Consider the following 14,422-nt stretch of genomic DNA (forward strand, 5'->3'; position numbering starts at 1 on the left):
TGCAGGACAGTGGGGAAAGAGGTCGGTATCACTTTCACTTTAGCTATATTAGCCCAACCGACAATTTTCACCACATCAGTAAAAAATAGCTATAATAAGCAGACAATTAAAAAATTTTAAAGCTTTATCACTCAAATATGGGTCAAACCCCATTATTATTATAAGAAATTTGACAATCCAATAATATTTAGGAAAACTTTAACTCTTAAACATTATATATTTTAATTGAAACACCATTTAGTCTTACAATTCCTAAAAATTGCTCATACTTCACATATTTGCACTGATAATAAAAACCCATTCTTGTCCTGGCTGGTGTGGATCAGCTGGTTGGGCATTGCCCTGTGTACAGAAAAGTTGCTGGTTCAATTGCTGAGTAAGGGCACATGCCTGTGTTTCCCACTCGATCCCCGGTGGAGTACGTGTGGGAGGCAGCCAATTCATGTTCCCCTCGCACATCTATGTTTCTCTCTCCCTCTCCCTTCCTTTCTCTCTAAAAAAAAATCAGTAAAATATAAAAACACACACAAACAAAAACAGTTCCCACCAAAAAGATATCACTATCTGAGTACACAGCTTACCTTGTCAAGAACTACATCACTGATGGGAGGCAGACCCTCTGGTTTCTGTATACAGGCTGGCATGAACTGAAAGTCCAACAAAAACTCCCTGTCATACTGCTTCTTGCCTTCAGTATCAGCAGGCTTCCAGGATTCTAGAAAAAGGCATGCAGACAGAACAAACTGTCTATGAGGTCATTATATGTATATCCAGTAAAAATACAAATCCGATTCCAATATTTACTTTATCTCATCATAAACAAACACAAAGGAAATACTGAGCTACAGTCAGAAAATGCCATGTAAAGATTTTAAACTGTCATTTGTTCTTTTATTCCTTCTGGGTACCCCTGGATAGTAAAGTGAGCTGAAGTAAGTTGATATAGGAACCATTCATAAACACATTAAGCAGCCTTTGGCCAGGGCCATTTAATAATCCTCATAAAATAAATTACCATGCCAATAAACAACTCAGAAATAAGGAACTTGCTAGTATTCTTGGTTTCAGGAAAAAAAATACTTTAGTTATTCACTTGGAAATGTTATTTTGGAGAAAAAATGTAAAAAGACACAAAACACAATAACAAATAACTTATTTAAGATTCTGGCCCTAGTTGGTTTGGCTCAGTGGATAGAGCATCGCCTGCGGACTAAAGGGTCCCAGGTTCTATTCTGGCCAACGGCACATGCTCAGGTTGTGGGCTCAATCTCCCCCACTCCCCCCCCCCCCTGGGGATGTGCAGGAGACAGCCAACAAATGATTCTCTCTCATCAATGATGCTCCTATCTTTCTATTTCTTTCCCTTCCTTTCTGAAATCAATAAAAAATATATGTATGTTAAAAAAAAGATTCTGAAATGCTTAAGGCGCTAAAGAATTTTTTATCCCTGACTATAGTTGAATCTGAAAAAAATAAAATAATGTACTTGCTGGCTGAGCCAACTAAACTGGAGATGCACATATCTTTCTCTAAATATCATGATACTAAACACTTCTCAGCTAATATTTTTTAAAATATATTTTATTGAGTTTTTACAGAGAGGAAGGGAGAGGGATAGAGACTTAGAAACATCGATGAGGGAGAAACATCAATCAGCTGCCTCACGCACACCCCCCTACTAGGGATGTGCCAGCAACAAGGTACATGCCTCTGACTGGAACCGAACCTGGGACCCTTCAGTCTGCGGGCCGACGCTCTATCCACTGAGCCAAACCGGTTAGGGCTCAGCTAATATTTTTAATATTAACACTGCTTTTCTACTATTATTATTGTTAAAGCTTTCATTACTTACAACCCTATTCTCATTATATAAAGATAGAAAATTTCTTAGAATTTTTATTAAATAAAATGCAAGTCACATTTTTTTCTTCTTTTTTTTAAGATTTTTTAATTTACTTTTAGAGAGAGGACGGGAGAAGGAGGGAGGGAGAGAGAAACATCAGTGTGAAATTGGGACATTGATTGGCTGTCTCCTGCATATCCCTGATTGGGGAATCAAGCCTGCAACCCAGGTATGTGCTCTGACAGGGAAATGAACCAGCAACCTTTCGGTGCATGGTGTGATGCCCAACTAACTGAGCCACACTGGCCAGGGCACTATTTTTTTCTTTTAATTAACAAAACTCTCATCAAAATCAGGCCTCAGCTCACTTCATGACAGCTCACTTCTTTTATTAGTGGTTCCTAATGTGTAGGTCATAGACTTACTGACAGTCTGTGAGAATTTTACAGTTTTTAACCAAATCTTTATTAGCATATTATATTCGTTAAAAGGTAGTTTACTGGATCTAAATTTTAAATTGCCTTTTCCCCCAATTACTGTTAGTGTACATTACAGGAGTAATAGGCAGTTGGGGTTATAGTTGTGCATTTTTTCCTTGCCAAACTGAAATATAAAAATATAATCCACAGTCCTAAAAATGACAATAGTGTATCAGTTTCCTGAAGGATTGGTGGTGGCCACAAATGCATGGTAATATGATACAAGCCTAGATCTTTAGAAGTAATTTCAGAGTTCTAAAGTTAAAAAAAATTACAATCGCATAATCTTACAATTTCATAAAGACCATTAGCAGCAGTAAGTGCAGTATATTAAGGGAGTATTAATCAATGACTTTCAAACATTTTTTTTTTCAAACATTTTTGACTACAACTCACAGCAAGAAATATAACTTCATGACTCAGAACAAACATAAATAAGTTTCTGAAACAATATTACCCTTACTACATGTAATGTACTGACATTTCCCCCCTTTAATCCTCACCCATGGATATGTTTTTACCAATTTTAGAGAGTGGGGGAGAGAGAGGTATTGATTAGCTGCCTCCTGCACTGGCCCAAGTAGGGATTGAACCTAGGGATGTGCCTGACTGGTATTCAAACCCATAACCTTTTGGTGTATGGGGTAACACTCCAACCCGCTGGCCAGGGTCACACTGACATTTTTTACTGTATTTTCCTCTTAAAAAATTGTTGGTTTTAACTCACTAAATTAATTTCACAACCTATTAAATGGTTTTAAACATTCAGTTTGAAATACACTGGTCTAGATTATTTCTGAAGTCTGATATCTTACATTCAAACCCTACCTCAAAGCAGAAGTCACTCCAGATTTGGCATACTAAGAAAAACTTCCCCTACCCCAAATTTTCTATCAAACGAACCAACCATGATTCTCCACCACACCAAATATCTCCACAACCTCAGTCAATCCTGGTTAGAGTATTGGGACAGAAGTTTAATATATTTGATGATGTTTAAAGCTGCAAGACTTTCTCAGGTTTATCATATATTTCACAGGGCACTTCCCATCCTTCAGATGCTCAGTGATACAATCTGACTGCCCCTGACTCATTACTGGAGTTCAAGCCTTGTGAAATGATGAGTAAACTCTCAAGGGACATGGTCATATCTGAAATATCCCTTTCACAATAAAATTAAACATGCATTGTGGAAGTCAACCAGCCTACCGCTGACTGATTCTCTTTGCCAGCTGCACTTCCAATGCCAGTAAAAGCAGAACACTAGCATCAGATATCACTTCCACCAACACAGAACTCTCTGGATTTGCTAATGACTAACTTTTGCCTGCTGATCTGTTCTTTAAATACTACACTATGATAAGCTTCTTCCTTCCATCCACTATTTCACTAGAAAGAGGCAACATTTCTCTAATATTGCAGTAGAATAAAGGGAAAAAGGAAAGATGTACACAGGAAGACAGGATACACTTACCTGGTTTAAATGGGAATGTGACCCCTTCACCAGAACTATCAGTGGAGCCTGAATTAGCATCTATTCCTTCACTCTCAGAAACACTCTCAGCACCATTACGTACAGGCTCAGCTTCTTCTCCATTTTCTTCCACAGCTTTCACTTTTTTTAGGTCTGAGGAATCTCTCTCAGGATGAAACCCTTGGCTCATTTTATCCTGCTCAGATTCAAGTATTTTGTCACCCGAAAGTTCCTCTTCAGCTGTAAGCTAAAGCATAAGTGAGCACAGAGGTTATATTTTTTCACTGTGTGTACGTAAATACACCCAAACCTCTTCAAGAGGATAGGGAAACACGCCACTCAAGATACGGATGTCTGTGTGCAGCATGTGATACTAGAAAGGTAAGTTTACTTAAAAACACTCTTCTCATTTCATCTCCTGGGATAGTGCAGATAATTCAAATGGCTACTGAAATGCTTTACCATGACTAATGAAATCTAAATGTACCAAAGATTAGAATGGAAAGAACTGGTAATCCTTGGCACTTGAAGGACATGAAACAGTCCAAGTCAAAAATCTAAATCAAACATGGCTACCCTTACCACTACAGCTCAGCAAATATAAAAAGAAACACTACAGGGTATTTTTTGTGCTGTCCTCTGGCGGCAAAATAAAGTTCAATGAATAGTTTAAAGTAACTAAGTCCCACAAAGCTGATCATCTCTCGTTTTACATGGACACCATTTGTTAGGTAAAATCTATTTTGTTTATTGACTATTAGAATACTCTGAGACTGTGACCTTATTCAAATAATGTATGAAAAAAATGCTTGAAATGTATCCCCTAGGAAGAAATCTGGGTCCTAGTGCATCCTGACTATTTTTAAAAAGCAAAATAGGACCGAGTTATTCACCATAATAGTTTTCACTATTTCAGTTCAAGTTATCAAAAAATGGATTTCTTAAGGGCCATATGAACTTTCAAAACACATGAGGACAAGTTCTTCATGAACTTTAAGCCTCTTTCTTTTTCATGAAGGGTAAGCACTCTGAAAATAAGCCTTTGAAAAAAGTGCTCAGAGGAAATAGTCATTCCAGCTGATAAATTTGCAAAAGGAGAGTAAAAAAATAGACACTGTTGAATTGCTTCAACAGAAAGTTGTGTAAAAGAATGTCATATACTCCAGAAAGTGGTTACTCCAATTGATTTATGAAATTATGTTTATTTAAAAATTAAAGAGTTACAAATCCTACTTTGTTACAGTAATTATAACAGCTATTATTAGTAAATTTCTCCTACCATACATTAGATCAGTGGTTCCCAAACTTATTTGGCCTACCGCCCCCTTTCCAGAAAAAATATTACTCAGTGCCCCCTGGAAATTAATTTTTTAAAAATTTTAATAGCAATTAAACAGAAAGATATATGTATTAATGTTTCTACCTTTTTCGTAAAATATAGTAAAGAAAGGTGTAAATTAGAAACATTGAAGTTTGAAATTATGAAACTATTTATTGAACTCAGAATAGAAAGGTAATACAAAAAAAAGTTAAAACAAATGCATCTGTGGCCATCACCGCCCCCCTGGATCGCTGCAGCACCCACCAGGGGGCGGTAGCACCCACTTTGGGAATCACTACATTAGATAATGATGAAAATATACTAAATTTAAAAATGTGATAAGCAGAAACAGATAGTTTTTAGGTCTTGTTTCTACAATGGAATAGTTAAGTACACACACACACACACTTTCTCGCTACATGAACAGGGGGAGACAGTATGGTAAGGGGAAGACAGTAGGGTAGCCTTCAAAAGAAAGACAAACATAAAAAATCCAAAAAAATAAAGGCTGAAATGATTTCTTTTTATAAAACCTGGCAGAAAATAGATAATCTTTTCGACTTTGAGAAAAACAAGATCTACTAAGTTTGAATCATGAGTTAGCAGCCTTACTTTTTCTTATTGTATATTCTACTACAGTCTAAATGAAGTCATAATGAACTGCAATACCACTTTAAAATTAAGTACAGGTCATCAAGAAGATCTTTAATAATGTGACATATAAATGGTACTAAAGCTTATTAAACAGCAGAATACTCCTTAAACAGCAGTATACTGTTATTCTATATACAATTACATAGAATCCTTAATTTGGATCTTGTTAAAATGTGAAAAAATGCTGTTTTAAAGAACAGCATTTTGTGTAGAGGTTTGTGTAGAGGTTGTCATGGTTGAAAAAATCCCGAAGAATTTTATAACATGTGAATATTATATGAATTCAAATTTCAATGTCCATCAATAAACATCATAAAATCAATAAACTATGAATAATCTATTGGATATTAAAGGAGAATGTATCACTTGGAAAGTTAACTTCTAAGTGGAAAAAGCAGTATAAGTTATTGCATGAATAACTAACAATAATTCAGAGAACACAGAATCTCTAAGGTATCTGAGGCACATTGTTAAAAGGTATATTTTTCGCCCCAGCTGGTTTGGTTCAGTGGACAGAGCGTTGGCCTACAGACTGAAAGATCCTGGGTTCAATTCCAGTTAAGGGCACATACCTGGGTTGTGGGCTCGATCCCCAGTACAGGGCATGTAGGAGGCAGCCGATCAATGAGTCTCTCTCATCAATGATGTTTCTATCTGCCTTTCTCCCTCCTCCCTTCCTCTCTGAAATCAATAAAAATACATTTAAAAAAGGTATATTTTTCAAGGGAACCCATAAAAATAGTACATTAAATATTTATAATGTTTTTTTTTTCTTTCAGCAGGAAGAAGCTCTATTCAACTAATTTGTAAATGTCTAAGAATTCTGAAATTGTTTACTCAGGAAATCAGATTTTAAAAAAGTACCTTATTGGTTGGACTGTCAGAAGTGAACTTTTTATAGGAATTTGTTTAAAGAATTTAGTTGAAAAAACTGCCTATTTAATGCATGAGTTTTTTAAAATGCTAAAAAATCAGATTGACAACAATGTATGTAACAAATGATGAAATGTCCTAAAATTTTAAAACAAATTTTAAGATGCCTCGACTAAAATTTTTAAGAGGAATCATCTTTTATGCTATCTTTCTATGCTATAATTTAAATAATGTAATAAAGTATTTACAATATTGAACAACCCAATATATAATCTAAAATAGGCCAATACCTGAAAGGGCTAAAACCTTCCTAAGGAGAGCTTGACGACCAGTGAAAATGAAGACAATGACAGCCAGTGTGTACTAAGGTACTTTAATAAATGCTCAATTTTATGAAAGGAAGTTGGATTTCTGAAAAAAGCCTGTCTGCAAATGACCAAATGCCTTTTTATTATACTTATAAACTATAAGGTTAAGAAAAAAGTGATTGGTTCAAAATGAGTCAAAATAGTTCTCATGTATGAAGAATGATAATCTAAACCAGGTTTTAGCAAACTATATGGCTCATGGGCCACATGGCTCATCACTTGTTTTCTATAGTGTCAAAGCTAAGAGTGATTTTTACATTCAGAATGGTTAAAAAAATCTGAATAATATATATTTTTAAATATTCCTTTATTTTTATTTTTTTAAATATACTTTATTGATTTTTTACAGAGAGGAGGGGAGAAGAATAGAGAGTTAGAAACATCGATGAGGAAGAAACATCGATCAGCTGTCTCCTGCACACTCCCTACTGGGGATGTGCCCGCAACCAAGGTACATGCCCTTGACCGGAATCAAACCTGGGACCCTTCAGTCCGCAGGCTGATGCTCTATCCACTGAGCCAAACCAGTTAGGGCTGACTAATATTTTATGACACATGAATATTATATGAAATTTCAGTGTTCATTAATAAAGTTTTGCTAAAATATAGCCATGCTGATTAGTTTACACATGTCTGTGGCTGCTTTTGGGTTACAGCAGTAGAGCTGGGAAAGTGTGCCAGGGATCATGCAGTCCACAAAGCCTGAACTATTTCCTATGGGATCCATTCCCTAAAGAGGGTGAATATGTGAAGGCACAGGAATGGTGTCTACTCATTTAATATTCAGTAATGCTTAGAAATCTAGCCACAAGGCAAAGAAACATGATGCATAATAAGAGAAAGCTAATAAAAAAACAAACACACAGCTGAATCTAAAGAGTAATCAGTTTGAAGGGCATATAAATGATTGTCCTGCCTCTGGAAGGTATTTTATTCTCTATAAAAGCAACATTTTCTTGTTCATCCACAAGAAGTGCAACAACTATTTGCACCACTATAAGTTACTGCCAATTCTTATCCCAGTAACCACAATAAAATCACATCTATGAAACATTTTTGTGGTTGCTATGGGACTAACTGTGACATCAATAGAGCATCATATAATAGCAATGACAGGATAGGGAGAATTAACAAAGAGGTACTGTGTGAGCTGCTTGAAGAGGGTAAGAATTATAACTAGACAGAAAAACCTTATGAAACAAATGTATTTAAAGTGATTTTAAAATAATTTCTGCACATAATATTATCATGTTAAAAATTCAGTTAAATTTTTAGAAGAGTTCAAAAAGAAAAAAAGAGATAGTTTATATTACTCTTCCTTTATTTTTAATTTATTATTATTACTTTTTGTTAATCCTCACCCGAGGATATTTTTCCACTGATTTTTAGAGAGAGTGGAAGAGAAGAGACAGAGAGATAAATACTGATATGAGATAGACACATCAATTGGTTGCCCCGCAAGTGCCCCAACAGGGGAAGGGAGGCCGCTGGGGATCAAGCCTGCAACCAAGGTCAGTGAACTTGAAGGTACCTGCCCTTGACCAGAATTGAACTCGAGACCCTTTAGTCTGTGGGACAATGCTGCTTCCACTGAGCCAAAACTGGCTAAGGCAGCTACTCTTCATTTATGAGCTGCAGTACACAGCACTAAAAATACTGAGATTGCAGACTATGGATTGTGAGAGCACTACTTAAGACTAACATCTGCCCATGTTTCTTCCTCACATCATCTGGACCTGATGTGCTATTACAAAATCGGTGTGGCTTAGTTCAAACGAACAAACCATATGTGAAAAGTTATCTTATTGAGATGACGTTAAAAGATGACAGATTCAAAATAAATTTCCCTAAAATCTTCCTGATGACTTTTATCACTATTATTAATGGGTATTTGAAAGAACTATCTCCATTTTTCTTTTTTTAAAAATATATTTTTATTGATTTCAGAGAGGAAGGAAGAGAAAGAGAGAAACATCAATGATGAGAATCATTGATTGGCTGCCTCCTGCACACCCCCAACTGGGGACTGAGCCTGCAACCCAGACATGTGCCCTTGACTGGAATCAAACCCAGGACCCTGCAGTCCACAGACTGATGTTCTATCCACTGAGCCAAACTGGCCAGGGCTCCATTTTTCTGTATTGGATTAGTCTTTCCATTTGGTTAATATAAGGAAAAATCCAATTAAAGGGACAAAAAGGTTAACCAAAAATTAATAACTTATTTTTTGCCATTTTAGAAGAGGTATTTGAAAGAGAGACAAGAATTCAATGAAACTGAACATGCTACTGAAAATCTTTTCAAATTCTGTAAATGTACTTTTAAAAAGTCAGACATTGAACTTGATATATCAAATTCTGCCTGGAAGACAGTATCAAGAAAGAGGTATAAACTTGTCTTGGGAAATGGCACCATTGTTCTGAAGATAGGCTAAAGAGACTTATTGCTGCCCCTTACCTCCAATTCTGCTTCTAACACCTCTTCAGTGGTTCGGGTCCGATCTTTTGGTTTCTTCCACATCTTTGGTGCAGTTATAGCTGTCTGAGCTGAAATACAAGATCAGGCTACCATTACTTCCCACTGCAAAGTTATGTTTGGAAATATTAGGTCTAAATCAGCGGTTGCCAACCTTTTGGACCTCACGGACCATCAGTGGTCCGCGGACCACCAATTAGCAACCACTGGTCTAAATAATATTTGTATTCAACTTTAGGAGAAGAAAAGAGGGCTTTCACCCATACTGAGAAGACAGATGAATGATAAAGTGAACAACTGTGTAGTGTGGCCCACAGGTTGCAATGGCAAATGTCTTGGGCACAAATTATTCTCATCAGCTCATGTAGACTTCCATGAGTGGCATAAGTTCCCCCTCCTACTTACTTCATGGTTAGGACATACCCAGGCTCATAATTCAGTAAATGGTGATTATCAATATAGGAAACTGGCCTACTAGTCAATTCTAGACACGGGCCTGCTTCTATTGCTCATCACCTATGTGATCATAAGCAAGTTGTACTTCTCAGGCCCCTGCACATTCAACTATAGTATAAGAGTGAGATTAGATGATATCTAAGGTTCCTTTTGAGCTACAAAAATAGTGAATCTCAGATTCTGTTTTTTAAAGCTTTCTAGACAAAAGGAAACTTTAAGGTTTCATTTGATAGGCAACACTTCTACAGCATTCAGTTCTCATTTCAGATCAATATTGTTGGCTCAGCCTTTTACATTGCTGGGGTGATAATTAAGAAAGAAAACTATTTTTACTGAATTATTCTATTGCATCAGAAGATCTAGATGAAAAATTAGGCTTACAAAGAATTTTAAAAAATTAATTTTTCTTACAAATTCCAAAATCATCCAACACTTGAATGTACAATTTAAACATCAGACAGCAAATAGATTACATTAAAGGAACCTATAGAAGGCAACACATGAGTCAACAGGTAGAAATGAGGTATTACAGGCAGGTGGGTAGGGAGAGGAGTCAAAGTAAAGCCACTTAATAGAGACATTATCAAAAGTGAATAAACACCAAGCTGATTCTCTACAGAAATACAAGATCATTCATTTAGACTGAACCAACTGCTTTCTCTGGGACAGCCTCAAATCTTTTTTGGAAGAACAGAATAGGAATACTAATACTGTCTTGGGGGACAACAAAAAGGAGACATTTAACACTCTTCTCAAATTTATTGTACCATTAAAAAAACCCAATAACACCATAAACTCCTTTGTTACACCTCAAACCAATTTTTCTTTTTTCAAATGTTTTTATTGATTTTCAGAGAGAGGAAGGGAAAAGGAGAGAGAGATAGAAACATCAATGACGAGAGAGAATCATCAACTGGCTGCCTCTTGCGTACCTCCAACTAGGATTGAACCTGCAATCCGGGCACGTACCCTGACCAAGAATCAAACCATGACCTCCTGGTTCATGGGTCGATGCTCAACCACTGGGCCACAGCAGCCAAGCGCAAACCAATTTTTCTTTACCCTTCCTCCCAGGAACCGCACTGAACAAGAAAACATTATTAGACCAGCTGTTATTCTTCCTTTCTGGCCTACTCAAGGTAAACTATTTTCTCAAAGTATGAAGCTCAGATTACAGTGACTGTGGGTGGGTTTAAATCTGCTATTGCCTCGCAGTCTTTTACTAAGTATATGTTCATGTATGTATGCATGCAGTGATCTCTTCATTTTTTTAATGGACTTTCTGATTTATAAAACCATCTGTTTTATGTGCATCTCTCCCAAATGCGTATGATTAATTCTGCTTCCACAGCAGAATCCTTTTTAAGAGTTTGAGGAACCTGTACATTTCATTTCAAATTTTGTTCCATATATGCATGAATTGAGCTCTAAATTCCATTCATGGAAAAGAAGAACACTTTCTGGATGATTCTTTGGGATCAAATATAAACTTACCCTGCTTCTAAATAACAAAACCCAAGAACATATCAAATGTACTCAACACAAAAACATAGACACATTTCTTCCATGGGTAATGCATAACATTTAGTATGCTTTACAAAAAAAAAAAAAAAAAAAAAAAAAAAGCTACTTACGTAGCAGGGATTGTTACTCTCTGTAAGTGGCTTAATGTTTTACTTTAAAGCAGTAATTCTCAGCTAGAAGTGAGAGAAATCACATACTTCTTTAAGAGATCCTCAAGTCCTTTTAAAAACTGAAGAAAGACATACATACCACACCTAGTGTCTCGTGAAATTGTGATAAACATCCCCTCTCCTACCATTTTGATGGAGATATGCAGTAAAATTTGGGTATGCTAGCAGAAGGGGGGAGGAAGAGGAAGGGAGGGAGGGAGAGAAACAGATACCCACTCCCTCATTTAAAAGACAATTATTTCAGAACTTGTTAAAATAAGGGAATTAAGGCACTGTCTCAGGTTTTTCTTTCTAGTCCATTCCCAGTACCTACACCTTAGATTAGGCCCTTACTACTGCATTTATTTAACTATGAGATAGTCTCTTAATTCATTGCTCTGATTCTTTAACACATCATGTATATACTGACTGAATGATGGCTGTTCTAAATAATTGATTTGACTGGGTTATTCCTGTACTTAAAGTATTTTTTAAGGCATCATCCATAGGGCCAAGAAAACTTCCTCCCGTAGGTTGGGCATGCAAATGTGCTGACTGAACAAAGAACAGCACTGTGTGAAAGAGCTATTACTGATATTCTGAAAACAAAGACAAAGATTCTTTCCTTCTTGTGCTGCATTAAAGCACCACAGGACAAGTGACAATCTCTGCATGAGATTCATAACTAATATGAACTTAGAGCTGCCTAAAGCAGCCTTCCTTAGCACCCATAAAAACTCAACTCTTATAGGCACATTTAATTTCTACTACTTTAAAATATAAAATAAGCAAATATAAACAGAAAAGCAATACAATGATTTAAAGATATTTTACAAATTTTTAGATCATTGGTAGAAAAATCATGTTTTTCTTCAGAGCTCATTTTATGAAATGGCTAAGGTATAAATTCAGAAAAACACTGGGGACACAGGCAAGCTTAATCATTAGGTTTTAGGAAGCTTGTCTTCTCTGTTAGATGTTTCAGAATTTATGTCAAGAATTGCATTAAGTTAGAAATGTTCCCATTTTCAACTTGCACTCCATGAATGGAATACAGACTCCAGAAAATTATGCCTCATAAGAACTGTTATAACTAGCAATGATTTCATTTTAAAAAGAAAGCACAATGCAGTTATGTTTTTCTGATTATCTGTAAGATGCCTGGTAAGTCACACCTGAAAATGAAAGAGTCCCTTATTCTCATTTACTTTATTTTTAAAGTATATTTTTATTGATTTCAGAGAGGAAGGGAGAGGGAGAGAGACAGAAACATCAATGATGAGAGAGAATCACTGACTGGCTGCCTCCTGTGTGCCCCCTATTGGGGATTGAGCCCACAGCCTGAGCATGTACCCTTAACTGGAATCAAACCTGGGACTCTTCAGTCCACAGATTGAAGCTCTAGCCACTGAGCCAAACCAGCTAGGGCCTCATTTACTTTATATATATATGTTCTATTGGAGTCAAGTTGCTACTCTTGCAAATTAAGAGCTAACAACTCTCTGTGTGCAACCTAGGAGATAACTACTGGACTTGAAGAAAAGGGAACAGTATACAAGATTCATATATGTACTGGGTTTTATTGAACCCATGTAAAATTGCAACGCCTGAGAAACTGCTATATAAAACTAGAGGCCCGGTACACAAAATTCATGCACTCGGGGGTGTCCCTCAGCCCAGCCTGTGCCCTCTCGCAGTCTGGAAGCCCTTGGGCAACGTCCATCCTTAGCACTGCCACAGAGGCGGGAGAGGCTCCCGCTACTGCCATTGCACTCACCAGACATGAGCCCAGCTTCTGGCTGAGTGGCGCTCCCCCTGTGGGAGCACATTGACCACCAGGGGGCAGCTCCTGCGTTGAGCGTCTGCCCCCTGGTGGTCAGCGCATGTCATAGTGACTGGTCATTCCTCCATTCGGTCAATTTGCATATTACCCTTTTATTACATAGGATGGTAGATCATATAAAAATGGAATAATCAAGAGTAGTTATGGAATATAAGGCATCCCGAGAAACGACTCTGTAAAAACATGTTATCAAACATATACTCTCTTCCTTTTCTTTGCAGGAGTATCAGTTCTTAGAGAATCTTCAAGTAGTTAAAAGTCAGTTTCTAGTCTAGAATCCTGACTCTGAGAGATATCAGAAATGTTGCACAGTAAGTACAAGAATGACAAACATCACTGCCATAATAATATTCCCATATCTTGGGTATTCTTATTTCTTTTAGTCTTGTCAGTCTTTACATAAATATGACAGGTAACCTTTTTTGTTTTGTTAATCCTCACCCGAGAATCTTTTTTTATTGATTTTTTAGAGAGTGGAAGGGGGGTGTGGAGAGGGAGGGAGGGAGGAAGGGAGAGAGAGAAAAAACCCCACACAATTGATGTGAGAGACACACATTGATTGGTTGTTTTCCACACACTCCAATGGGGACCCTGCAAACCAGGCCGGTCTATTTATGCAACTGGGGATTGAATCTGCAAACCAGGTATTTGCCGTTGACCAGAAACTGAACCCACGACCCTTTGATCCAAGGGCTGACTCTCTAACCACTGAGAAAACATTGGCCAGGGACAGACAGGTAACCTTTTAATCTCAAGGTATTTCACTAGCTATGCAACGTAGGACTGAAAACAACTTTTACTAAAGATACCATGTTGATAAACTTAAACTTGCTTCTCTTTATAATTTCTTCATTACTTATTTAGTATTTACTAGTCAGGTCGGTACATAAGTAAATTGTAAGGTTTTTAAAAATTTCAAATTTTTCTCGTGCCAAAAAGGAGAGGCCTCTTCCACCCTCCCTT

General features: G+C 36.8%; 1 protein-coding gene across 14 annotated transcripts in view; it reads right to left on the reverse strand.

Annotated features, from left to right (window-relative positions):
- Positions 1-14,422, reverse strand: part of EIF4G3 (eukaryotic translation initiation factor 4 gamma 3) — a 293,349-nt gene that overhangs the window by 72,434 nt on the left and 206,493 nt on the right. For all 14 annotated transcript variants that reach the window (XM_036352006.1, XM_036352015.1, XM_036352013.1 and 11 more), the window contains 3 exons: positions 9,470-9,558; positions 3,797-4,043; positions 582-715 (listed from right to left, as the gene is read on the reverse strand). In XM_036352006.1, the coding sequence (XP_036207899.1) occupies positions 582-715; positions 3,797-4,043; positions 9,470-9,558 (470 nt within the window). The remainder of the gene's footprint in view (positions 1-581; positions 716-3,796; positions 4,044-9,469; positions 9,559-14,422) is intronic.

The sequence above is a fragment of the Myotis myotis genome, unplaced genomic scaffold, assembly GCF_014108235.1.
Source record: "Myotis myotis isolate mMyoMyo1 unplaced genomic scaffold, mMyoMyo1.p scaffold_m19_p_2, whole genome shotgun sequence".
NCBI lineage: Eukaryota > Metazoa > Chordata > Mammalia > Chiroptera > Vespertilionidae > Myotis > Myotis myotis.